This window comes from Ambystoma mexicanum, chromosome 12 (genome assembly GCF_040938575.1).
Source record: "Ambystoma mexicanum isolate Mex_15411 chromosome 12, UKY_AmexF1_1, whole genome shotgun sequence".
Taxonomy (NCBI): Eukaryota; Metazoa; Chordata; class Amphibia; order Caudata; family Ambystomatidae; genus Ambystoma; species Ambystoma mexicanum.
Window position 1 is genome coordinate 970,309,306 of NC_090936.1, and position 25,491 is coordinate 970,334,796.

Here is a 25,491-nt window from a genome sequence, read left to right on the forward strand (position 1 = left end):
ATATACGTCTCGTCCCGCGTGATTGTGGGCATGCGAGGGAATGCTTGCAGGCCATTCCTCGGAACGTCCATTTTTTTGCAAGTTCTTCCCATTTTTGGTGTACTGCCCCGCTGCGCAAGCTACGCCCACGCTCTGTGTGGAGTCTGCGCAAGGGCCTCGACAGCTTGCAGGGACGTGCCAAGCCTTTGCGAACTCCATGCAAGTTCAAGAAAAGTACTACACATTAAATTCCATGAATCAACGAACAGGGATTTTCGCACAGAATGGCGCGCAAGTTCCCTATTTTCCATGCAAATAATTCCATGAATTAGGGCCTATGACTTTAAGAATTTGCTTTGCACATGGAGGACTAAAATTTGTATTTGTAAACCAGATTTCCTTGTCTATTGTCCTAAATATCCCTCCTGCATGCCTCGGCCGCCCGACCTTATTGATTTTGTATTGGGAAATCATTAACTCTCGCAGTGAAAATCCAGTCATGGTCACCCTGCCAAAGTTAGAACTTAGTACTTAACTACCCAATGTTGGCTTAATTGTGTACCAGGATGTTTTCCGCCAACCTATTTACTGAAAGGGTTTCTGGGAGTATGGGTATTTTTCATGGAATGAAAAGCTTCTCTTGCATTCCATCCCCTTATTGCACCCGCACCACGTTAAATGCTGCAGTGCACTATAAACTACACAACTTCGTACAAGGGGCTAGAATTGCCGCTGCCGACCACCCCATCGTGATCTTGGCTCTGGCAATACCACATGCGTTACTAGTGCAGTAGGAATCAGCTTCACGGGTTGTTTGTTAACCACATATCTAAGATTGGGGTGTTTGTATTGGCCCTCCAGCGTTAGCATTACTATCTGATATTCCTGACCAAAATATATTTCTCACAAAAGCTCAACATTTTGACTCTGGCTTAACCAGATCTACTTCTGCTTTTCTTGGCCATAATAAGTGCCACCCGCAAATACAAGCAACGGAGTGGACGGCCATGCACTGCACTCTTCTATCAAGTCAATTTAAACACAAAATAAAAAGAAAAGAGGCGGTTCGGGGGGCTAAGACACAACCTAGGCACACTCGGTAACCAAGGGGTCCAGAGGTAACGCATGCCGTGTTATTACAATATAGTGCAGCTGTGCATTTTGGAAGGCCCAGCTTGGCTCTAGAAACAAGGACAAAAGCTGTGCTTAAATTAAAGCTAAAAAACATTTGTTCTTCAAACCAGGAGGCCCTTAGCAAGGACCGGATGTGCAATGATGCACTGTTCTATAGTACTTTCACCTTTAGAAAGTCTAGCTGGGGAGGATGATGGCCTTGTTCATAAATCCCCAGTCTCACACCTGGGCCTCTAAGAACTTTCCAGAGAGCTTGGCACGTGAACCATCAGGGAAGTTGGGTAGCAGCCTTTTGGGTTTACTCTCTCACTTGTCTTAAAAATAGGTACCATCTCCAATTTTTTTCCACGACTCTTTTACTACTAATCTATCAGCTATGTTACAGAAAAGCTTCAAGGGAATCGAACCCCAAATTAGGGGCCCGGGTGTATTGAAGTCCAGCAGGACCCAATCGGGCCCTGTGGCTTTCCATTTTTCTGATTTAGAATCCTTCTAGTTACTTCCTGTAGAGTAAATACAACTGCACCCATGCTTCTTCCTCCCTTACACTCTCTATGGCTGCCTCTGAGGGACCCAGATCGCCACAACCTGGGGGCAGCATGGCAGCGAGGAGTACAATGAGTGTGCCATGCGCTCGCACTAACCCCAGTCGATAGTTCCAGTTCTACCAAAAAGCCCTTTCTTATAATTAAGCGTTACAGAACGGGTGAGAGGTCATGAATGATCGCAGGATCATGACACCCCCCAGCCCCAGGTTATTCCCCAAGGGGCTTCCAAAGAGCCCATTCTTATAATTAAGCTTATAGACTGAGGGAGGTGTCATGATTATGGGCAAAGGCCACCCCCAGGATATTGCCTGAGGCAAATCTGAGGGTCAAAAGTTGGAGAAAGGTTCTTTATCCCAAGGGATAATAAGGCTATTAGCACATGGAGTCCTGCAACTAAAAAGCAAAGTGAATGATTTTAGGCTACTGTTAAAGTTGCAATGTTTGGAAGGAGGTCTAGATCAGAGATTATAGTTTGCCCTCAGAGCATTTTGATTGGTCGAGAGGAGGTCTATAATGGGATCCATGTGCTAATAACTCAGAAATGCCTTTGAACATTAGAAGCAACTGTCTGCTTTTCTGCTTTTCTGTTCTCTATAAAACTATGCCATTGTTTCCTTGCAATTCTAATTATTTCTGCAGAACTACTTGGTTTCTAAAAATACTTATTTCCTCGGACCCATAGCTTTGCTGCTTGCAGTATCAAGCCTAGCCTTCTCTTTTTATTTTGAATGGTAGTAGAATTATGGCTGAACACTCTAGAACAGGGGTATGACACCTTTTGCTCTTCACATGTTTTCAACTACAACTCCTTCCAACCATAGCCAACATAGTCAATGGTGAGGGATCATGGAAGTCACAGTCCAAAAGAACCAAAGAGTTCAATGTTGCAGACCCCTGCTCTAGAACAAAGATCACCCATAAATGTGGGTCATGTTCTTGTACAAGTTAATAACGTCGGTTTCACTGATAGATTGTCTACTTCTGATAGATGGTCCCCACAAATATCCCAGAAATCAATCAGGGCTATCATGGGATGATGGTCACTTTCATTCTTCTGCTAGTTTGGAAGTCTACTAGCCTGTACCGGGAAGCCACATTCAGTCATTATCATTGTCATTTACAAAGGTTTCCCTACAGGTGGGGTAGTCAGAGACGAGCAAAAACCACTCACACATGCTGTGCATTTCCTTAATTTCCAAGTAGATCAAGGCATCATCAATATAGACGATTATGAATACGTCTCGATAGTCTGACAGGGCCTTGTTAAAATGTATTGGAAGACTGCTGTGATGTTGCACTGGCCCAACAGCATTACTTGGTACTCAAAGAGGTAACAGTGAGTAATAAATGTCATCTTCTACTTGTTTCCTTTCCTGATGCAAAATATTTCAGTGGTAGGTACCACGTAAATACAAACTGGTGACTGACACACCCAATCCATTCGGATGGAAATGAAGGAAGAGAGGCTGCCATTCTGCTGCCTAGTTATAATGTAAAATAAATAAATATTATTTATAAATAGATCAATGGGCGAGATGGGCAAAGCAAAGATAGGGTCTATCAGAGAAGGGGTAAAAACACATTATAGCGTGTGGACAACAAGCGACATACAAAGAAATGCTAGGATAGTTCCAACAAGGTACCGTATTTTTCAACTGTATGCTCATGTGATGCCAGCAGTCAGGACCAAGGTCCATGGTGGTTTTCTCTTTCACGATATGGACTTCCTGTGCAGCTTTGACAATTTTCGGTCACTGGAGTTTGTTATGTTTATGAACTGTCAGGTGTGCAGATGTTTCAAAAACAACAAATGGTTGGCATAGCGACCAGAACAGTTTTCATGATTTGGCAATGGACAGGTGGGGATGAATAACCATATGGCCTGCTAATGGATTGAAGGGTGGCAGAAGTGAGCAAAGGCAGGCAATGCTGAGTTAGCGGCTGTGGGTCTCCCCAGTATTTAACAGGAAGGAAGTTTAGCATGGGAACTGGACGTGTTTGCATGAAGGAACTTCTAGATCCTCTGTAAGCAAAGACTTAATACCGAGGACCGGTCCTTGTGGGGTGCATCATTCACACATTTAAGAAAATTGATGTTAAGTTGTCAGCGTAAAAAGCATAAAGATATGGACCCTTTCAGAAAAAGCATAGAATGGTGATGTTTTTGCCTGTTTTCCGACATTGAAATTTCACACAAGATTTTCAGGCAGATCCTTCCAGAGAACACGTCTATTCTAGTTTAGCAAATCAGGAGTATCTCCAAAACACTCTAATCATGTGTGCAGAGACTTTTAACCCCTGAGCCTGCTAATACAGTTTATAGCAAGTTCAGTAAAAAAAAGACATGTCACCTTAATAGTGAAACTAAAACTACTATTTACTGAACTACCCACATTTTTTTAAAGAAATCAAGTTACGATGAAAGCATGGAGGATAGAAAAAAGACTGAAAACCGAATGTTACCAGATATGCTGCAAGGTGTAGCAGGTAGGTTAGTTTGAAGGATGCCTGTGTCTCTTGCCTGGCAGAAATGCAGGCCGAAAGATGCAGGGCATGAACAAAGCACACATGTTTATTGCTCATAGTGTCTCGGAGCTCTCCATGAGTTGGCAGCTAGTCTGGATCCATGGACTGCAGCAGAGAAGAGGCATTGCTAACACACTAATACAGACGCCACCAGGCAGATATCATACCAACATGGCTTATATATTTTTCGGAAGGTCGTAATAAATGGTAAGCATTATTTAAATTTGGTATTCTTTTCCCCCTTTGAAAAATATTTAAGGGGTCATTTTAAATAGGGTGCTAAATGGCCCAGAGCGTAATTAACAGCCCATGGCCTCTGCTGGTTCTTTAAAGAATGGGCCATTATTATGGGATTTCATGCACAAACAGACAGTGAAGTTTGCTCACCTCTTACACCGCGCCATGCATGTCATGCACCAGAATCTCCACCCCCATTTAATTTTGATGCTGACACAGAGGCTTAAAAGAAATCCCAATAGATCCTGCCTGCAGGCAGCATCAATAGGGACTGCAAGGGTGCAGAAGGAGGAGACGGACACGCGAGTGGTGTAGTGATTGCTATAGACTTTTATTAGTCAAGAAACTAAAGAGAAAACCTAACTTTCCCTATCTCTAAGAGGGGTTTCCCTGCCTCAAGTAAAATACTACGGGTTTGGTCAGAATGTCCATGTAAATCAATAGTTCACTGTCATGTGGCAAAAAACCTACTTCTGTCCCTTACACCTAAAACTACACTAAAGATAAAGTATACTTTCTTGGTCCAGAAGAATTACTCCCTTCTTCTGGACTGTGGATAAAAGTTCACTTCCCGCTGTTGGTTTCTTCTTTGGGGAATGGTTCCCTTCCCTGGGTCAAAATTGTCCTCCAACATGAAACACAATGTTACAACACTTTTCTTTGAAAGACAGACTGCTTATCTTTTAACACTTTATATCAAAAAGTCTTTTCAGCTTTGGTTACTAGGAGAATGACTCCCTTCTCCTGGTATCAACACAAACATGGGGAATGACTCCCTTCTTCCTGCCTTGCTTACCAGGAGAATGCCTCCCTTCTCCTGGTATCTTGCTTTATGGGTTTAACATTGCCCAGGGGAATTCCTCCCTTCCCCTTGCCTTTCTTCCACTTGCTTTACCACAATTCATAACACCGGGGGTACTGACTCCCTTCCTCTGGTTTCTCTTATACTTGTTTTCACAATCTACAAGACAGGGGGAATGACTCCCTTTTCCTGGATTCCCTTGTATTTGATGTCACAGTACACAACACCAGAGGAAATGACTCCTTCCCCCTAGCTTCTGTTGTATTTGGTGTCACAGTTCAAAACACCAGGGAGAATCACTCCCTTCACCTGGTGTCTCTTGTATTTGGTTACACCGTTCACAACACCAGTGGGAAAGAATCCCTTTCCCTGGCTTCTCTTGTATTTGGTTATACAGTTCCCAAAACCAGGGGGCATTACTGCCTTACCCTGGCATCTCTTGTATTTGGTTTCACAGTTCACGAAGCCAAAGCATGACTCCCTTCCCCTACCTTTTCTTATACTTTAGTTTTGGCAGATCTGATTCACTCTCCTGCCAGGTACTGCCACAAAGAAGATGACTTTGGATGGACCTTATTTTGTGGGTACGTGTCCCAGACCCTAGTTTCTCTATGGCTCACCAGGTAGACCTGGTTCACCCTCCTGCCAGGTACTGCCCCGAAGAAGATGATTTCTCCGGCTCTTCTTTTGTGGGTGAGGGTCCCAGACCTGTGGGTGTGCAGTTTTCCCCAGAGTTTCCCTCCTCATCCATGCTCCTCCATGACTCCCTCACACCCTCATCAAGCATCCCATTAACCCTGGTAACTTTTGGGCTCTTGCTGGCTTTCTCCAGTAGGTCTGGGCTTCTCCAGGCATCAGCTCCGGTCTTACTCCAGTTTCTCTTGTTTTCTGACGGGCTGCGGCAGCTCCGCAGCATGTCATTTCCCTCTGTGTGTGTCTCTGTGCTTGTACGCATCGTCCAGGCACCTCGCATGCCTGCTGGGCCTTTGGCTTGCCAGTTTTCCGTGTGGTCCTTTGGAATATGGACACCATTGTCCCCTTGTTTGCTTCCAGATCAGCGGTCTCTGCTCTGTTCTCCGCCAAACGGCTTCCGTGCTCCCGGTTCTCCTAGGGAGGGCTCAACACACAAATAAATCCTTCCTTCCTCTTTATTCTGAATGGGCACTGACAACTAGAATACCCATTCAAGTTCTCATTGTTTCACACCTCCTCCTCAGTACTTGTCAAGGGAGACATGCTTATTTAGTCCCTACTCTTCCTTGTCTCAGTAGATCTTATGTCACTGGCCCTACACAGGTACATGGGTGGTTGGGTATATTTGTGGGGTTTCCACAGGTGTATGATGATGGGGGTAATTGGAAGGGGGCGTCATACCGCGTTCTCCATAGATGTCTGTCCCTATTCTCAGACGGGGAGTCTCTCCTCATGAGATCCTCCCGCTGTGTACCACCCCCAGGGAGAATATCGGGTAGCGGCCTCTCCACCATGGCCTATTGGGAAGGGGCTCCCCCTTGGGGAGAAGTGACAACATCTTGTGATTCATCACAGGATGCATTGTAAAGCCATCAGGCCTTTGCATGCCGGCCATCATTCCTGCTAGCTTAGTGTTAGGGGTGTAAAAGGTCATAGGAACCAGGGATGGCCCCGATACCTATGCCTTTTCACACATCGCCAACACAAAACAATGAAAATTACACAAAGGGCCACACACAAGCAAGTATTAGTGCTGCTATTTTTGTTTAACTAACGCAGCTTTTATAAGGAACTCCCCTCTCTAAAGAGTGTCTGATCTATTCTGAAATATGCACTAAGGAAAAGAAAGGCTAGCTTCCAAGATACATGAATTCTGGGGAAATTGCTCCAATGTTGACATAAGTACCAGCACCTTTTATGATTTGAAGAACCTATAGTGTAAACTCAAGGCTGGTCACTCCGGCCCGGAGAACCTCCCCTTGGTAGAGAATTATTGGGGCACTCGGGTTGGCATTGCCTCTCTGGTCTTGCAGTCATATCTGAGGGGCCAGGTCCCTGAATAAGTGCTCTAAGCTTTTGTGATATTGCAGCTCCTTTCATCCCCACTATCTCCACTGCAAACTCTTGTTGGGACACTGAACTGCCCTAATTCATATTAAACTGGATTCCGCTCTCAGCAGTGGATCATTAACTTATTCCCCTGTGCTCCTATTCATCCAGTGTACTTGGACAAGATGTCAACAAAACAATGATCACAGAACAGGAATTACCACGTGCAGTGCTCAGCTGCTCATTGTTTTTCCAGATGGGAGACAGGTGGTTAAAAATAAATAAATTCAGGCATGACAATCCTGGCTTGCAGTCAATTCCACAAAAAGGCAGACAGTATCTGGCTAGTACTGCAGTATTGAGAACCTCAGCAGTGCGCCAAGACAGTTTGTTTCGCAAGACAAGAAAGGTGCGGGCTTGGCTCTCTGCCCACAGAAACAATGAGAGAGATAACTCATTCACACTGACGTGCTGTGCAGCTGCAGTCTTGGAATCCTTGCAGGTCGCTTTCAAAAGGTCCTCCCACCGGCACCCCTATTTGATGTCGTCTGTTATGCTCCTATCCAACAACACACCTATTCTACACTAAAGACACCAAGAGCAGTCATATGCCCCCAGTCTTCCCTTCACTGGTCTAAGAGGTGAGAAAACAATACTACAGTCACAATATATAAATGCATATACATACGCACACGTACAGGGATACAAATGGAAAGCTACAAGTTATTAGCCAGACATAAAAGGCACTTACCACCTCAAATCTCCACATACCAACAGCACACTATTTCTTACTCGCCAAGAGCCAGTAATCACCGGCCAATGGTTAGTAGCAAGTGCTAATTTTGACGCCTGTGTAACACCCTTTCAGGGGTAAAAGAAAAAAAAGTAAACAAAAAGGAACCCCGGCACAAGAGCCGCGCAAGGATTTCTTTTCCGACAACTAAAGACAAAAATAGAGTAAAGTACACGTAAGAGGTCCTTTATTCTTTAAAACGAAAACAAACATTGAGCCGGTGCGAGCGGAGCACCAAAGATAACGGTTTCAACCCTCTAAGGGTTGATAGGCGCTCCGCTCGGCGCAGTTTTCAACACTGTGAATGCTAGCATGTACCGCACTGAGATGGAACTCTTGACTTTAGCCTGCGTCGCATCTAGATAAGAAATGTGAATGTTAGCATGCGCCACACTTAGATGAAACTGTGAATGATGACAAGTGCAACACCAGAATGGAATCATAATCACTAGCCTTCCTCACATCTAGACAGAATTTTGAAATTGGCCAGCGCCACACTCCGATGGAATGGTGAATGATGGCAAGCATCGCACCTAGACATAATTGCAAGGACAGAAAGGCCAACTAACAAATCCACTAACAATTTCATCTCTCTGCATACACCTCTCAAGCTCTAACCAAACAGAACCACAAACCTTAAACGCAGCAATCTGCACAAACGTCACTACATTGCAACAACAAAACAAACCGCACATAGACTTGCACAACAGCACACAACGACTACTGAACACCCCAAGCCCAGCAAACGGACCCACCGGGCTGAGGCTGCCAACAGCAAATCACTGCTCTCTTGCAGTTTTCCAGTTTATTCCCACTAACTCACCCCCCTCTCCCTCTTTCAGAGCCGCCAGAGCGCCAAGGGACCACTCCAGTGGTTATAGTGCACGGTACAAATAGCCTTTAACATTAACTGCTGCTCAGGTCTATGGAGAAGCGCTCCCCTGAAAGGCAGGGGAGTGCCCAACATCATCACCACCCCCCATTTGGCCTCCAGTCACTGCTGCGGCCCTGGCCAACTAATTTAGTGGCACTCCCCACAGCAGGGAGTGCACAATGTTACAGCCCCGAGGTCCGTATAACGGAATTAAAGGGGCCACTCCCTTGCAGGTAGCCCACCAGGACTCCCCGGGCTGCAACTAGCAGATGCAGCCCGGGTTGAGGATGGTTGTGTGCGATCCCCCACGTACTGCAATGAAGCTGGGCTGCAGCTGACATACGCAGCCCGGCCAACTGTACATAGAGGACTCCCCTCATGCTGCATATTATTGCTGGGATGCACATGGCATAAGCAGCCCAGCCAAATTAGAGACTTTGGGGGCCCACACACTGCTGCTACCTGATTCTGCCAGAGTAGGACCAGAAGAAAGCACGAAGAAGAACATCAGACCTGGCCAGGCTGTCTCCCAAATAAGGGACCTATGTATCATTTTTTATAGAAACTGTGTACATATTTACATATTTTAAGGACTTTTAAAGAGCTGTTTTAAAGGACTCTTTATTTTTATATTTTTAAAGGTTTCTTTTAGATATGCAGCTGCTTAGAGTTAGATAAATAGCGTTTGTACATAGTGTCTTGTGTTTTTCCCTTCTTATAGAAAAAACATATAAAACCCTGCTGGTTTTATATGTAAGCAAATGTAAGCAATTCAAAGAGCAACTAAAGAAGCGTTCACTAGCATTCCTTTATCCGTCGTTCCTTCTATGTGCCAGTTACTTTAACCTAGTGTCTTTTTCTCTAAGGGGTTTGGGGAAATCCATCCTGCCTTAACCTTTGCCTTTCCGCCCCTTGTCTGTGCAACAGAGTGGCTCACCTGGGTGATCTCAAACCCAGGTAAGTGGGGTTGGAGACATGTAAGAGGCAGGTCAAGTATTCAGTAAAGGTATATAAAAAGTATACTGTGTGACCGCCTACACCCGTCTCCCAAGAAGATACCTAATATGTCCCCCCCTCCCCCGCTACACATGAATGCATAAAGATTATTAGGGCATGAAACCAGCCCCCACATTCATACCTCCCTATGACAAAAGGCTTACACCACATTCCTTTCCTCTGCATACCTTCCTAGTCCCAATCATTTTCCTGTACCCATTCTATGACCGGCCCAGCCCTTCTCCACATTTTCCCATAAAAGACGATGCTCTTTGCCTCCATAACTTCCAAGGTAGGTCCAGCCATTAATTCATACGTTCCATAGCATGAAGAGAATTTTATAGCATTCCTTCTCATGGCAGGGACTGCTCCTATGATTCACCCCCAATCCCGAAAGGGGGGGCACCGCTTACATCGTTTTCGATGACGTGCCACCCCTTCTAATACTTCTCCTGCATCCCATCCACAGAAAACCTAGATCTTCCCCTGAAGTTATTCTATGAGAGACCCAGGCCTGAGCCTGTGTGGATTCAGATCCAGCCCCTAGCAACTGGCATCCACTCCATGGCAGGTAACAGTCCTTCCCCTACAGCCCTTCAGATGAGAAAGCCAGCACTGTGCGTGCATCCTTTCCTTGGGAGGCCTGGTAACACCACTGCAGTGTTTTAATGGTAAGCCTAGCCTTCTTCTCCTAAGTGGGCGAGGTCATTTCTATAGTGCCCAATCACAGGTTTAGCCATTTCTAAGTGCTAAGGAAGAGTGCTGCCATGGGAAAGAGCAGAAAAGCCTCATAGAGTGAGCATTGCATCCACCACCAAAGGCAAGAGAAGGGCTTCCATTCTAATTATACATTGGCAGAGCCTTATAAGAGCGATCCTTAATCAGTTTCCTGAAAAGTGCACATGTAGAAATCCAGGAGAGTCAAGTCGTTTATTGCTCAAGGTACAAGTCCTTCTGATCAGCTTCAGTTCACCTGGCAACTGTCACCTCCAACGCTGATGATATAACACATTGATGTCAGGATGGAAAATAACGTCACAGTGAGGGACCACACCTTTGCATTCTCACAACATAACACAGAACAACAACTACGATGGATGGCAAAGAACAATCAGATCAAACTGTCACAAGAAAGTGTAACCTGAGCAAAATGTGTAATAGCATGCAGGCGCCACTGAAAGGGACAAGTTCAGCAACAGACGCTGGCTCCCCCCTGCACCTCACCGGGCCTCTTCTCTCCCTTCCCACCCAGTCACTCAAGACACATCCACCCTACCATACCATCACAACAGCTCCCCTCATTCTGCCTTTTGTCAGCTCTGCTCAGACCATTGTCACAGATCTCTTCTCCAACGTCATCCCCCCCAAGTTCAAATGCCTTCTTCAGGCCAATTGCATTTCCTGCTGTCTGGGCACTCCAACACCTTCCATCACCAGTTCCTACACAAGACTCCAGCGCTTATGTCACCAGGATGGAGGCTCCGTTTCATGACCGGATCAAAATCACGCCACTTTGAATTAGGACTTTTTACATTGTTACGGGAGAATATTGTTTTATCTTGGTTGCTTTCTATACCCCTAACCTCGATTTCAGCAAGAATGGATTAACTGGTGAGGACCTACTACTTTCCCACCATGGGTTCCTATCATACCACCATGTGTTCATATCATACTAGCATGGGTTCATATCATACCACGACGGGTTCCTATCATAGCACCATGGGTTCATATCATACCACTTTGGGTTCCTATCATACCACCAAGGGTTCCTATCATACCACCATGGGTTCATATCATACTAGCATGGGTTCGTATCATACCACCATGGGTTCCTATCATACCGCCATGGGGTCCTATCATACCACCATGGGATCCTATCATACAACCATGGGGTCCTATCATAGCAATAACGGGTTCATATCATAGCACCATGGGTTCCCATCATAGCACCATGGGGTCCTATCATACCACCATGTGTTCATATCATAGCACCATGGGTTCCTATCATAACACCACGGGGTCCTATCATAACACCATGGGGTCCTATCATAACACCATGGGTTCATATCATACTAGCATGGGTTCATATCATACCACGATGGGTTCCTATCATAGCACCATGGGTTCATATCATACCACTTTGGGTTCCTATCATACCACCAAGGGTTCCTATCATACCACCATGGGTTCATATCATACTAGCATGGGTTTGTATCATACCACCATGGGTTCCTATCATACCACCATGGGTTCCTATCATACAACCATGGGGTCCTATCATAGCAATAACGGGTTCATATCATAGCACCATGGGGTCCTATCATACCACCATGTGTTCATATCATACCACCATGGGTTCATATCATACTACCATGGGGTCCTATCATAACACCATGGGTTCATATCATACTAGCATGGGTTCATATCATACCACCATGGGGTCCTATCATAGAACCATGGGTTCATATCATACCACCATGGGGTCCTATCATAGCACCATGGGTTCATATCATACCAGCATGGGTTCATATTATACCACCATGGGGTCTTATCATAGCACCATGTGTTCATATCATACAACCATGGGGTCCTATCATAGCAATAACGGGTTCATATCATAGCACCATGGGGTCCTATCATACCACCATGTGTTCATATCATAGCACCATGGGTTCCTATCATAACACCATGGGGTCCTATCATAACACCATGGGTTCATATCATACTAGCATGGGTTCATATCATACTACCATGGGGTCCTATCATAGAACCATGGGTTCATATCATACCACCATGGGGTCCTATCATAGCACCATGGGTTCATATCATACCAGCATGGGTTCATATTATACCACCATGGGGTCTTATCATAGCACCATGGGTTCATATCATACAAGCATGGGTTCATATCATACCACCATGGGGTCCTATCATAGCACCATGGGGTCCTATCATAGCACCATGGGTTCATATCATACTAGCATGGGTTCATATCATACCACCATGGGGTCCTATCATAGCACCATGGGTTCATATCATACCACCATGGTGTCCTATCATACCACCATGGGGTCCTATCATAACACTATGGGTTCCTATCATACCACCATGGGTTCCTATCATACAACCACGGGGTCCTATCATAGCAATAACGGGTTCATATCATAGCACCATGTGTTCATATCATAGCACCATGGGGTCCTATCATAGCACCATGGGTTCATATCATACTAGCATGGGTTCATATCATACCACCATGGGGTCCTATCATAGCACCATGGGTTCATATCATAACACTGTGGGCTCCTATCATACCACCGTGGGTTCCTATCATACAACCACGGGGTCCTATCATACCACCATGTGTTCATATCATACCACCATGGGTTCCTATCATACCACCACGGGGTCCTTTCATAGCAATAACGGGTTCATATCATAGCACCATGGCTTCCTATCATAGCACCATGAGGTCCTATCATACCACCATGTGTTCCTATCATACCACCATGGGTTCCTATCATACCACCATGGGGTCCTATCATACCACCATGGGTTCATATCATACTAGCATGGGTTCATATCATACCACCATGGGGTCCTATCATAGCACCATGGGTTCATATCATTCTAACATGGGTTGATATCATACAACCATGGGGTCCTATCATAACACTATGGGTTCCTATCATACCACCATGGGTTCCTATCATACAACCACGGGGTCCTATCATAGCAATAACAGGTTCATATCATAGCACCATGGGTTCCCATCATAGCACCATGAGGTCCTATCATACCACCATGTGTTCATATCATACCACCATGGGGTCCTATCATAACACCATGGGGTCCTATCATAACACCATGGGGTCCTATCATAGCACCATGGGTTCATATCATACTAACATGGGTTGATATCATAGCACCATGGGGTCCTATCATACCAGCATGGGGTCCTATCATACCACCATGTGTTCCTATCATAGCACCATGGGGTCCAATCATAGCACCATGGGTTCATATCATACTAGGATGGGTTCATATCATACCACCATGGGGTCCTATCATACCACCATGTGTTCATATCATACCACCATGGTGTCCTATCATAGCAATAACGGGTTCATATCTTACCACCACGGGTTCCTATCATACCACCATGTGTTCATATCAGTACCAAATGAAGACTCTTTTAGCATCTACATAGATGAATCCTCGGTTACAGGGACTTCAGTGCTATTATAAGCAAAACTCACTTTGATGTCACTATTACCCATTCCTGTCTATGACAATTTATTTGAAAAACGTCTTTAATGTTTTTTTATTTTTTGACTCATTGTCTCTTAAACTGGGTGGGCGGGTGTGCATTGCCTGTAATTTTCTTCCGCCTTTTTTTGGTGTTTTTCTTCTCTCTGCTAATGCGTCCCCCGCCTGTTTATGATTGGCTATTCGTCAAAGAATAATTTGTTGAAGTGTACTTTTGTTTTTCTGCAAAGTATTTTCATCCACATTACTGAACACGCCTTTGTCTGCATCCAGAATAGGCAAGTTACTTTTAACTACCGGCTGCAAAATCGTTAGGGGTCTATTGCAAGTTTTAACAGGCCCGTTGGCTTGAGAAAGAACCTAAGACACAGTGCAGTGCCTAATGTAATTTCCTTCCCACTAGGGTTGCAGCACATTAAAAATAAACGTCCATGTCTGTCAGCAGACAGTTTGGCAACCCTGGTCTTAAAACATACCACATTTCGCAAATCTCACCACCTTATTTATTTAATTTATTTATTGAGCATTTGTTTGGTGCCTGTACAACAAAATAGTGTTTCAAGGTGCCACAAGGCAATAAGGGGGAAGGGAACAGGGTAAAAACATAATAAAAACAGAAGGTATACACTTGTGGTCCTACTAGGCCTTCGGACATGCAAGTACTGTGAAGATAAGTGCTGGGGGGAGCTGGTAGGAGGGGAATGGAGCAAGAAATGGGCAGGTGCTGAGGATGCCAGGGGAGGGCATGCTGGTTAAGTGCAAGGCGGGGGAATGCCACGGGTGGGAAGCAGAGCCACCCAGGAGGGGCCCACAAGGGCAGTGCTGGGTGGGGTGAGGGTGCTGGTGCTGACTGGGCAGCGGTCACATACCAGTGAGATTCATGAAGGTCCTGGCCACCGGTTTGAGAGGCCGTGGGGTGATTAGCAGGGGAGGGAAAAGGCAGAGAAAAGCTGATTTTTGAGAGGTTTCTGGAGTTTAAGGCAGTCCGGCTCATGTCTGAGTGGGGCAGGGAGTCTGTTCCAAAGAGAGGCATCTGCCAAAGAGAGAGACCTGTCCCCAAATCTCTTCTGGGAGAAGCATTTGACATGCAGAGAGTTGGAGTTAGAGGAGCGGAGGGTTCTGGCAGGTAGGTATTTAGGAAGAGAAAGTTGAACGTAGTGTGATCCCAGGCCCTAGACAGCCTTGTGGGGGCAACCGACTAATCATACCGCAGGCCATCAGAAAGAATAGTAACACGTTACCATGCCATAACTCTTGTGTGCATTCAACAGACTAAAAGAAACAGCGATATCCAAAGACAGTCGACACCACGTCCAATGCAGCAGCAGGGGAACAAGACTCAAGCAGTCACGTGAATCGGGGGGCGCTGTTGCACACGACGTCGATGGCCGCCTGAAGGGAGAGCTCCGGCCCGTAACATATCCTACCCTAAAATTAATCCTGTTCGGGGCCACCTACACGCCAATAAACATCTGTTATCGGCAGCGGAAGATCTACGGCATCATTCCACTGATTCCCCTCCAGAAACGCTGGCTTAATCCTGAGATATCGGACTGGAAACCTACACAGTGAGCGCAGCGGCGGCATACCCAGACCACGGTTCCAGAGAAATCACGCGACAGCCGGAGGCGTCAGCTCGCCTACAGGGCGTAGAGGGGAGGAGCCGCACTGCGTGCCTTTTTGCTGCCGGGTGCCTTCCTGACACACTTCGGAGTTGCCGGTGAATATGTCCTGCTGGCCCCCAGTTCTCCTCCCGGGTGTACACCGCAAGTCCAGCCCGGACGGAACATTACTTTTCTTCAGCGGGGTGCCGACCCCCTTCCTGAGCCGTTGCTGCTCCGCAGGCTGATTCTTAACTGACAACCGAGTCGGACCTTGCCAACGGCGGCGTGCCAGCTGCGTTCGCTCGTCGGGCCTGCTGATAACATCATAAGGTGGGTGCCCTTGTCGTGGCTCCTCCCGGGACGCTCTGGCACATTTCCTCTGCACATACCTGCCACACAAGCAGTGTTGCCCTCGCCTCCCAGTATGCAGCACATGCTACCCACAAACTCGTATGGCGAACCTGCTGTGACAATGGTGCTACACTGTTGACTGAATCACACGCCTAAGTGCCGGCGATCGCTGACCACCGATTACCACTGGGCACCAGAACGTGTGTGGACGCAACCCAACAGATTTAATATATGGGCCGCAGCGAAAAGAAAAGTATGGGCCCCAAGAAAACTGGTCCGATGGACTCCTTTGCCAGCTCCCAGCCACATGGGTCTGCCGAGACACCCACTGAGCCCCCGGGCGGCCAACCGGAATCTCCATTGAACGAGAGAGTGGAAAAACTATTATTGATGGTCCAGAGTGGATTCCTGGCGGTTAACAGCAAACTGGATGTTATAGGGGCCACAATCAGCTCTCTGAAGGCAAGAGTTGACCAGGAAAGTGCACGCACTACGGAGGCGGAGAACAGAATTGGAGTCAACGAGGACTCGATAGCACAACATAGCCACGATATCGCCCAGTTAAAGGGCGACCAGCAGAAAACCCTGAATAAGTGTGAGGACTTGGAATCTCGTTCCAGGAGAAACAACATATGCCTGGTCAGGGTAGTCAAATCCTTCGGAAAAGGTTCCAGGGAACGCCAGGTGGAAAACCTCCTGAAATCCCTCTTGGGCCCGATGCTTTCTCCGATCATTTCCTCGTGGAATGGGCCCATCGCACCCTGGCCCTCCCTCCTAAGCCTGGAGCACCGCCCGCAAGATCATTGTCTGACTCCTAAATTATAGAGACAGAGACGCTATCCTGAGGCTTTCCAGGGAAAAAGGCTCCCTACATTATGAAGACAACTGGATACACATATATCCAGATTTTTCAACTAATGTGCAAACGCTGAGGAGGTCCTACGAACCGGTCAAGAGACAGCTGAGGCTACGCCAGATCCCATATATACTTGTCTTCCCGGCTAAAATGCGCATCCAACACGGAGGCCGAGCACACTTTTTTGAGAATCCTACAGTGGCCATGATGTATGTCGAGGCCTCAATCCCGCTTCCCCAGGGGAGCCGGGAGACTAACCGCAACTTGCCGCCCCGGCCGGTGGCGGAACCGGAGGACCATGCTGGCTGATGAGACTTACGCCGCACTGCCTTGCCACAAGTTCAATAACCCGTTGACGGCGAGGTGGCCCTGTCCACCATATGTTGTCGTAGGGCGGTGAGCCCCCCCATGGTGGTCGGTCATGTGAGTACAGCTCACTCCCCCAGGAGACTTCCCAAGTTATGGTTAAGGGGATACATCATCGGGTTGGGGTTGATGATGCGGGAGGGGGTTGGCGGGGGAAACAGGTAAATGTTTTTCCTGGTGTTATGCCAGGCATGGTTGGGGATGTTACAAAGTTAAAATCAGGGGACTATTTTCCAGCAGGACTCTTACATCACTTGAGACAATGGTGCCATACTTGGCAAACGCACCTTCCGATAAGCTACTTTTAGCCTGCGCCATAGTTGCCTAAGCATTAGACTACTCTCCTGGAACATTCGGGGTCTCAACAATCCAGTCAAGGCAAGGAAAATTGCTGCATACATTACACGCCACGACCCCCACATCCTTCTGATACAGGAAACACATGCGCTGGGGAGTATCAATAATAAATTCCTCCCACGATTGGGTCCTCATAGGTACTTCACAGAGTATTCGGCACAGTCCAGGGGAGTCCTGACACTTATACATCCCAAGCTATGCTTCAGGTATCTTTCTAGTAAGATAGACCCTCTAGGTAGATACGTGTTGGTATGGGGTATGGGGGGAGGTGGCGGGACGGCAAATATTACTGATTAACACACGGTCCTAATATAGATGGTCCGCTATTTTACTGCACGATCCTCGATATGCTGTCCACATCGGGAGAGGCGCAAATAATATGGGGTGGGGATTTTAATATGATACTTGATCACTCCCTAGATCGTTCATCTACCTCCCCCAGGGCCCAGTCCAAAGCAGCACTTACTGTTAGACAGATGATGGAACAGACCGATATAATTGACGCATGGCGCATGTTACATCCATATGAGAGGAAATTCACTTTCTACTCATCTGTTCATGACTCCCACTCCCGTATAGATTATTGGTTCATTAGTTCATCCCTCTCTGGGGTGATCACTGACTGTGCAATACACCCCCGCACGCTCTCAGACCACTCGCCGATAACACTAGACATCAGCCTAGATGACTCCCCACCTCCGGCTAAAAGGTGGAGAATGCCGTCTGCGATCCTTAGGGACCCCAATATCAGTGAGGCACTACATATTGAAATTGAGGAATTTCTGGAGTTGTACGAGGGTTCGGTGAGCACCTATGCTACGCTAAGGGAGGCATTCATAGTTTGAATTCGGGGTACTATACTGGGTAAGTCTACGGGTATGCTGAAGGCGGTGAGAAGGGAACTGGGTGTGGCTGAAGCCACAATAGACGCATTACAGACAGAATATAGTGCCACATTAAACAACAAAACCCTATCTAAGATTCACGCTTCCCTCAAGGAATTCAATGAGCTAGCCAACAGGGAAGTCTTATACATGGCTGCCCCAGAGGCCCGCAGGTACGGGGAGAGTAATAGAGCGGGGAGATTTCTGGTCAAAATGCTTAGAACAGACAGGCACCTTAACCCAATCGCTAGTATTCAGAACCCGGCTGGGGTCACGGTCAATAAAGAAAAGGGACATTAATTCTACTTTTGCTGATTTCTACTCTGCTCTGTACCCTAATCATGATGTTAAAACCAGGGAAGACACGTTCAGGTACCTAGACTCCCTCGATCTCCCAACACTTACCCAAACGACACAAAACATTTTGGATCAACCCGTTACTATTGAAGAACTCACTGCGGCCATTTAATCTCTATCCGGTGGCCGCGCCCTGGCTCAGACGGCCTGACCGCCGAACTGTACAAAGAATTTCAGGGTGAGCTGGCCCCGCTATTACTGAAAGTGTGAGAAGAGGCTATTAATCGTGGTATGCTACCAGACCCGATGCGTGAAGCAGTCATTACGGTCCTTCTGAAGCCACGCAGACCAGCACAGGATATGGCCTCTTACAGGCCCCTCTCCCTAATCAACACTGACACGAAAATCTTCACCAAGGTGCTGACCACCAGACCCTTACCGTAAATGCCAATCCTAGTCCACCCTGACCAAGCTGGCTTTAAACCAACCAGATCTACAGCTTTAAACCCGAGACGATTATTTAATGTTCTGGCGCAAATAGACCCGGAGGCAAAAGCGGCTGTAGTGGCCCTAGATGCCGAAAAGGCCTTTGATTCCGTCTCCTGGACATACCTTTTCCTGGTACTCGAGCGGTTTGGACTTGGGCCATATTTTATTAAATGCGTCCGGCTGCTATATACCCAACCATCTGCCAAGGTCCTAACTAATAACACCTTGTCCCCTTCTTTTCATTTACATAGAGGGACCAGACAGGGCTGTCCTTTCTCACCCATTCTCTTTGCACTCACTATTGAACCGATGGCAGAATATATCCGTCAGCACCACTCGCACAGAGGTCTCAGGATGACTGGCCCTCCCCAAATCATATCACTGTACGCGGATGATACGTTGTTATATGTCCGGGACCCACATGAAAATGTGCAACACATTATGTCTGATATACATGAGTTCTCGGAATATTCAGGATATAAAATCAATGTCCCAAAATCTGAAATATTTCCGTTGACCCCTAATACAGGTGACCTATCTAATATTACAGGGTTTAAGCCTGCCCCCACGCAGGTAAGATACCTGGGAATCATGGTGGCCAGAGATAGACAGCTGGTGTACTCGCATAATCACGGCGAATTACTTCTCACCCTTATGACCAAGCTCCAACTATGGGCTAATCTCCCTCTGTCCTTATATGGCCGAGTGGCCCTACTTAAAATGGTAGTCCTACCCAAACTCTTATATTTCTTCAACAACATTCCGATTTGGCCCGGTAAATCCTTTTTTGCGAAACTTAAATCATTGGCGTCTTCCTTTATTTGGAACGGGAAAACTGCTAGGCTGGGCTGTGACAAGATGGTGGAGCCATACTCACAGGGCAGGATTGCGGCACCTCATTTTGAATTATATTGTATAGCAGCACAGGCACAATTTGTGAAACATTGGTTTGACCCCGAAGACACAGCCCCACACATTCTTCTTGAAAAGCACGCAGTCCGCCATAATGATATACAATCTGTTCTCCTGAACCCCACTTATGGTAACATCTGCCCATTCGACCCGGTATAAACCACCACACGAGCTTGGTCCAGGATCTACAGGAGAATTGGCCTGGAGATCCCCTATGACCCAGATATACCCCTGTGGAACTTCTCTAGTATTTCCCCGACCTTTGACATGGCCCTTCAGCGTACCTGGCACCCAAATAAACTTTTCAGGATGCAAGACATGTTCCCCGATGGCATGTTTTGTGAACTCACAGACTTCATGGATGCAGTGGGGGGTGGCCAGCTTAAGCGCCTTCAATACTATCGCATGAGAACAGCTTTTGCTGCTAAATGTCCTTCCTTCCCGGCAGAACCTCAGACACACGAATGCATCAGAGCTGTGGTGACGACGGATGGCCATAATAAGGGAGTCTCGTCGCTATACACCTTGGTGCAAACACATTCCCCCTCATGAAACACTATCAGGGAAACCTGGGAACAGGATGTAGGTACCCAGATTGATGACGTGAGATGGGCCCAATATTATCAACTCACCAAATCGGTCTCTATGAACTCAGGACTCCGACTGATTCAATTTAAAATCCTGAATGAGTTACATTACTCCCCGGCTAGGCTGGCTAAGTTTGTAGAGGGTTGCACAGGGACATGTTCGAAATGTGGCGCCCCCGAAGCTGGAGCGTATCATATGTACTGGTCGTGCCCTGTTATTGCGGACTTTTGGCGAGAAGTGGCTGAGCTCCTTGCGGACATAATGGAGATCCCAGCCGCTCTGTCCCCCCTAAAATACCTGTTTGGTGACATTGGAAAGGTGAAGGAAACCACAAGAAGGTTTTTTAATATCTCATGTGTTATTGCCAAAAGCTGCATCCTTAAATGTTGGAAATCTGCCGCAGGGCCTACCGGATCCAACTTCCTGAAAGACTTATGCATTGTGAATGACGATGAGGAACTTTTTGTCTTATCAGTCTTCACCCCTGTCGTCCCAAAGATATATGGTCAGTGTTACGTCTGTACCTATGTGATCTGATGTCTGATGCTGATATAACACCTACTCCGTCACCTTAGGTGAAGATGCCTACCTCATTGCCATAGATATGTCATTGTCGAAATTATGCACATGCTGTGTTGCACTGCTTATGAGAATTGTCTTGCTGTGAACCGTTCCGTTAATAAACAAAGTTTAAAAAAAAAAAAGTAGTCACGTGAATCCATAGGCACTTGCCACAGTGCAGACAGAAACTACAGGTCAGAGTTCTGGTTGCCCCTCTGCATAAGAAACAACTTCCCAACGTTAATTTCTCCAACATTTGTGAAATGGTATCTTCTTCTCTCAGATACCTCAATTTTGCTCCCTTTCCCACTGTGTCAAAAGATGGTCATAGCCAAAGACTGGAAACAGAGCTCCCCTCCGTTGTCAATCAGCTGGTATCGCAAGCTATGGGACATAGTGGCAATGGAATGAACAACGTACAGAGTCCAAGGGGACGCAGATAGATTCCAGAAAGAATGGGGAGAGATGCTCAGCTTCCTGAGAAGTGACTTTGGGCTACAATGGTGCCCCCAAAACATTCGGGTGTTGGACTTGAATTAACATAGGCACATCACAAAGACGATGACAACGGAGGATGACGGGAACTCGTCCGAGGAGATGGAATTAAGCAGCGGTTCTTGCTGGGGCGGGGCAGAGTAGTCTGTTGTTGAGAACATTTCTAAAATGCCAATACCAAATTATTTGGGGTAAAAAAAAGTTCATATTTGGTCTACGTTCCTCACAAAACACCTTTTAATTTTCCGATCACACATCTTGTGCCTCCATGCAATCACTTCTTCCTCACCCACTCTCCAGTGTAACCTCAAAAAGCAGCAGAACACAAAATGAAGGCGAGTACTGCAAATTATGATGTGGCGCCCCTTTGATTTTGGCAATCCCAAGACATCGGTTGTCTTCAGCCAAAGTGGAGAACCCAAAGTAGTGTGCCCACCTGTAGCACAGAGACGGCAGTGATGCAGGTCTCACCTCTGTTGAGTTGCAACCTGCCACACAACTCGTGCTGCAGGGTTTGCATGCAACAGCAATTCTTGCCAAACCCTCTGGCACTTTACTCATTCCTCTCTTGTCCCAAAACAGGCACAGTGGCTTGTGATTAGTCTTTCGATGGACCCTTGAACATCAGATATGCCGACAGAAGTGTTCAGTCACCCAATCAGAATGATTGCATTCCACTTTCTGGGTGAGCAAGGAGCATAAGGGATTGTGCAGTCTTCTTTATCACACAGCTGAGAGCCACACTGCGGTCACTGGCATCCACAGTGATTGTCCACCAGCGTCACATGTCTTTTTTGCTCTAAACCGCATATTCGGCTTTGGTTGTGGTGCGAAAACTTCACCCCCTTCTTTAGTTTGTGTTGCAATGTCTCCCTCTCGATACTAACATTATACCTAAGAAGGGCAACAGAACACAGTTCATCCTCGCTCAGTGGTGACGATGCGGAAGATATCAACTGCCCCAAGCCTGCTCCAGGAAAAGTACCCTGATACGCAAGCCTGTTTTCCCCAGATACTCTAAAACCTTTTTGCAGCACATAATACACCCCCACCCCCAAGGCTTAGCCCATGGTTCTTCAAGACCTGCAGGTGACTGTAGTGATCAGATTTCTGAGCACATATTCTTGGCTCCATCATCTCTTTCTCTGCTTATCAGCTGCGACCGACCAACCTAACTGCACTCCAGCCGGCTTCTCCCTCGGCCACCTCTTGTATTTTCACGCCTTTCAGGTTCTCATCTCTCCTTGTGTATCTTTGGGCATTCCCGCCAGTCTCTCTCAGACCCCACTGGCGGATACCATAAAATGACCAGGGCTTCGTAGGACACTGGCCTGGGTGGAGTTGGCAGAGTTTGGGCACTAAGAGTGGCCAGGTCCACTTGCAGTATTGCATTCAGTTCCGGCGCTGGCAAGAAGAAGGTACCATTCATGCTGGTCCCCTGCCCTGCCAGTGTGCACTTTGCCATCCTGCGTGCCTTCCCCCAACTCTGAGCTCCAGGACTGAAGGTGATCACAACATTCTCTTCATTGTTTCCTCCCAGCAGGAAGAGGGGGTCAGATCCCCCCAAGAAGTAAAGGCAGGGCATGTTGCAATCGGTGCGGGTGAGTGTTGGGAGCAGCTCCAGCCAAGTGTCTAGAGAGGGAAAAGAAAAAATTGTTAGTTTAGGTCCAGAATGAGAAGAGGGTGGCAAGAAATCACAAAATGTGTCTCCTTGATATGAGAATATGCTGGTAAACTTAGTGAGTTTAGCTCTGTAGAGCGACCTGCGCACAACCTGCAAACACAGGATTACATCCCAGCATGGCCAACTCAGCCCTGTATGGATCCAAGGTTGATAAATCAAGTATTGTCACAGTAGCTAATAATAACACCTATTATTACATCGCTGAGATGTAAATGTGATGAAAATGCAATATTATTATGACCTTAATCATAAAGTTCCCCTGGCAGCTCTTGCAATGGATCTATGGAGGGCCTATATTGCAAGTCATTTATTTAGAGTCATTCACCTGTGTGCCACATTACCAAATGCTTTTTAAATGTCTTGTGATCCTCAAGCCATCATCTGCTCATCACACTGTCTCTCAGGCAGACCTTGGATTGGCTGTGCTGATTACAGTTTCTCTCTGGTAGACCTGGGGAGGTGCAATGCAAGACACTCTCACTCGGGTAGGCCTGGGATTGGTTGTGATGATCAGTGTCTCTCATGTAGATCTGGGAGTAAAGGGGGCAAAGCACGTCACAGGTAGACGTGGGATTGGCTGTGCTGATTACAGCGTCTCCCGGGTAGACCAGGGAGCTGCAATCCTAGTCACACTCTCAGGTAGACCTGGGATTGGTTGTGATGATCGCAGTGTCTCTCAGGCAGACCTAGGGAGGGGCCATGCTAGTCACATTCTCAGGTAGACATGGGATTGGCTGTGCTGATTACCATTTCTCTCGGGTAGAGGTGGGAGGGGCATTAGTAGTCACAATCTCAGGTAGACCTAGGATTGGTTGTGATGATCACAGGATCTCTCATGTAGATCTGGGGGGTAGGAGGGCAAAGCTAGTCACTCTGTCACAGGTAGGCGTTGGATTGGCTGTGCTGATTACAGTTTCTCTCGGGTAGACTAGGGAGCTGCAATCCTAGTCACACTCTCAGGTAGACCTGGGATTGGTTGTGATGATCACAGTGTCTCCCAGGCAGACCTGGGGAGGGGCAATGCTAGTCACATTCTCAGGTAGACCTGGGATTGGTTGTGATGATCACAGGGTCTCTCAGGTAGACCCGGGGAGGGGCAATGCCAGTCACATTATAGGGTAGACGTTGGATTGGCTGTGCTGATTACAATTTCTCTCGCGTAGACCTGGGGAGGGGCAATGCTAGTCACTCTCACTCGGGTAGACCTGGGATTGGTTGTGATCATCATTGTCTCTCATGTAGATCTGGGGGACAAATCTAGTCACTCTGTCATGGGTAGACGTGGGCGTGGGATTGGCTGTGCTGATTACAGTTTCTCTTGGGTAGACCTGGGAGCGGCAATGCTAGTAAAACTCTCAGGTAGACCTGGGATTGGTTGTGATGATCAGTGTCTCTCAGGCAGACCTGGGGAGGAGCAATGCTAGTCACATTCTCAGGTAGACGTGAGATTGGCTATGCCGAATACCATTTCTCTCGGGTAGACCTGGGAGTTGCAATGCTAGTCACACTCTCAGGTCGACCTAGGGTTGGTTGTGATGATAAGTGTCTCTCTCGTAGACCTGGGGAGTGGCAATCGTAGTCACACTCTCAGGGAGACCTGGGGATGGTTGTGATGATCAGTGTCTCTCAGGTAGACCTGGGGAGGGGCAATGCTAGTCACTTTCTCAGGTAGATCTGGGATTGGTTGTGATGATCACAGTGTCTCCCGGGTAGACCTGGGGAGGGGTAATGCTAGCCACTCTCACTCAGGTAGACCTGGGATTGTTTGTGATGATCACAGTGTCTCTCAGGTAGACCTGGGGTGGGGCAATGACAGTCACTCTCACCCAGGAAGACCTGGGATTAGATGTGATGATCACAGTGTCTC

General features: G+C 47.0%; 1 protein-coding gene across 1 annotated transcript in view; it reads right to left on the reverse strand.

Moving 5' to 3' along the window:
- Window positions 1-14,666: 14,666 nt before the first annotated feature.
- Window positions 14,667-25,491, reverse strand: part of LOC138514152 (kelch repeat and BTB domain-containing protein 13-like) — a 111,632-nt gene continuing 100,807 nt past the window's right edge. The window contains exon 4 of the mRNA XM_069629454.1: window positions 14,667-23,572. Coding sequence (XP_069485555.1) covers window positions 23,175-23,572 — 398 coding nt within the window. The 3' untranslated portion in view covers window positions 14,667-23,174. The remainder of the gene's footprint in view (window positions 23,573-25,491) is intronic.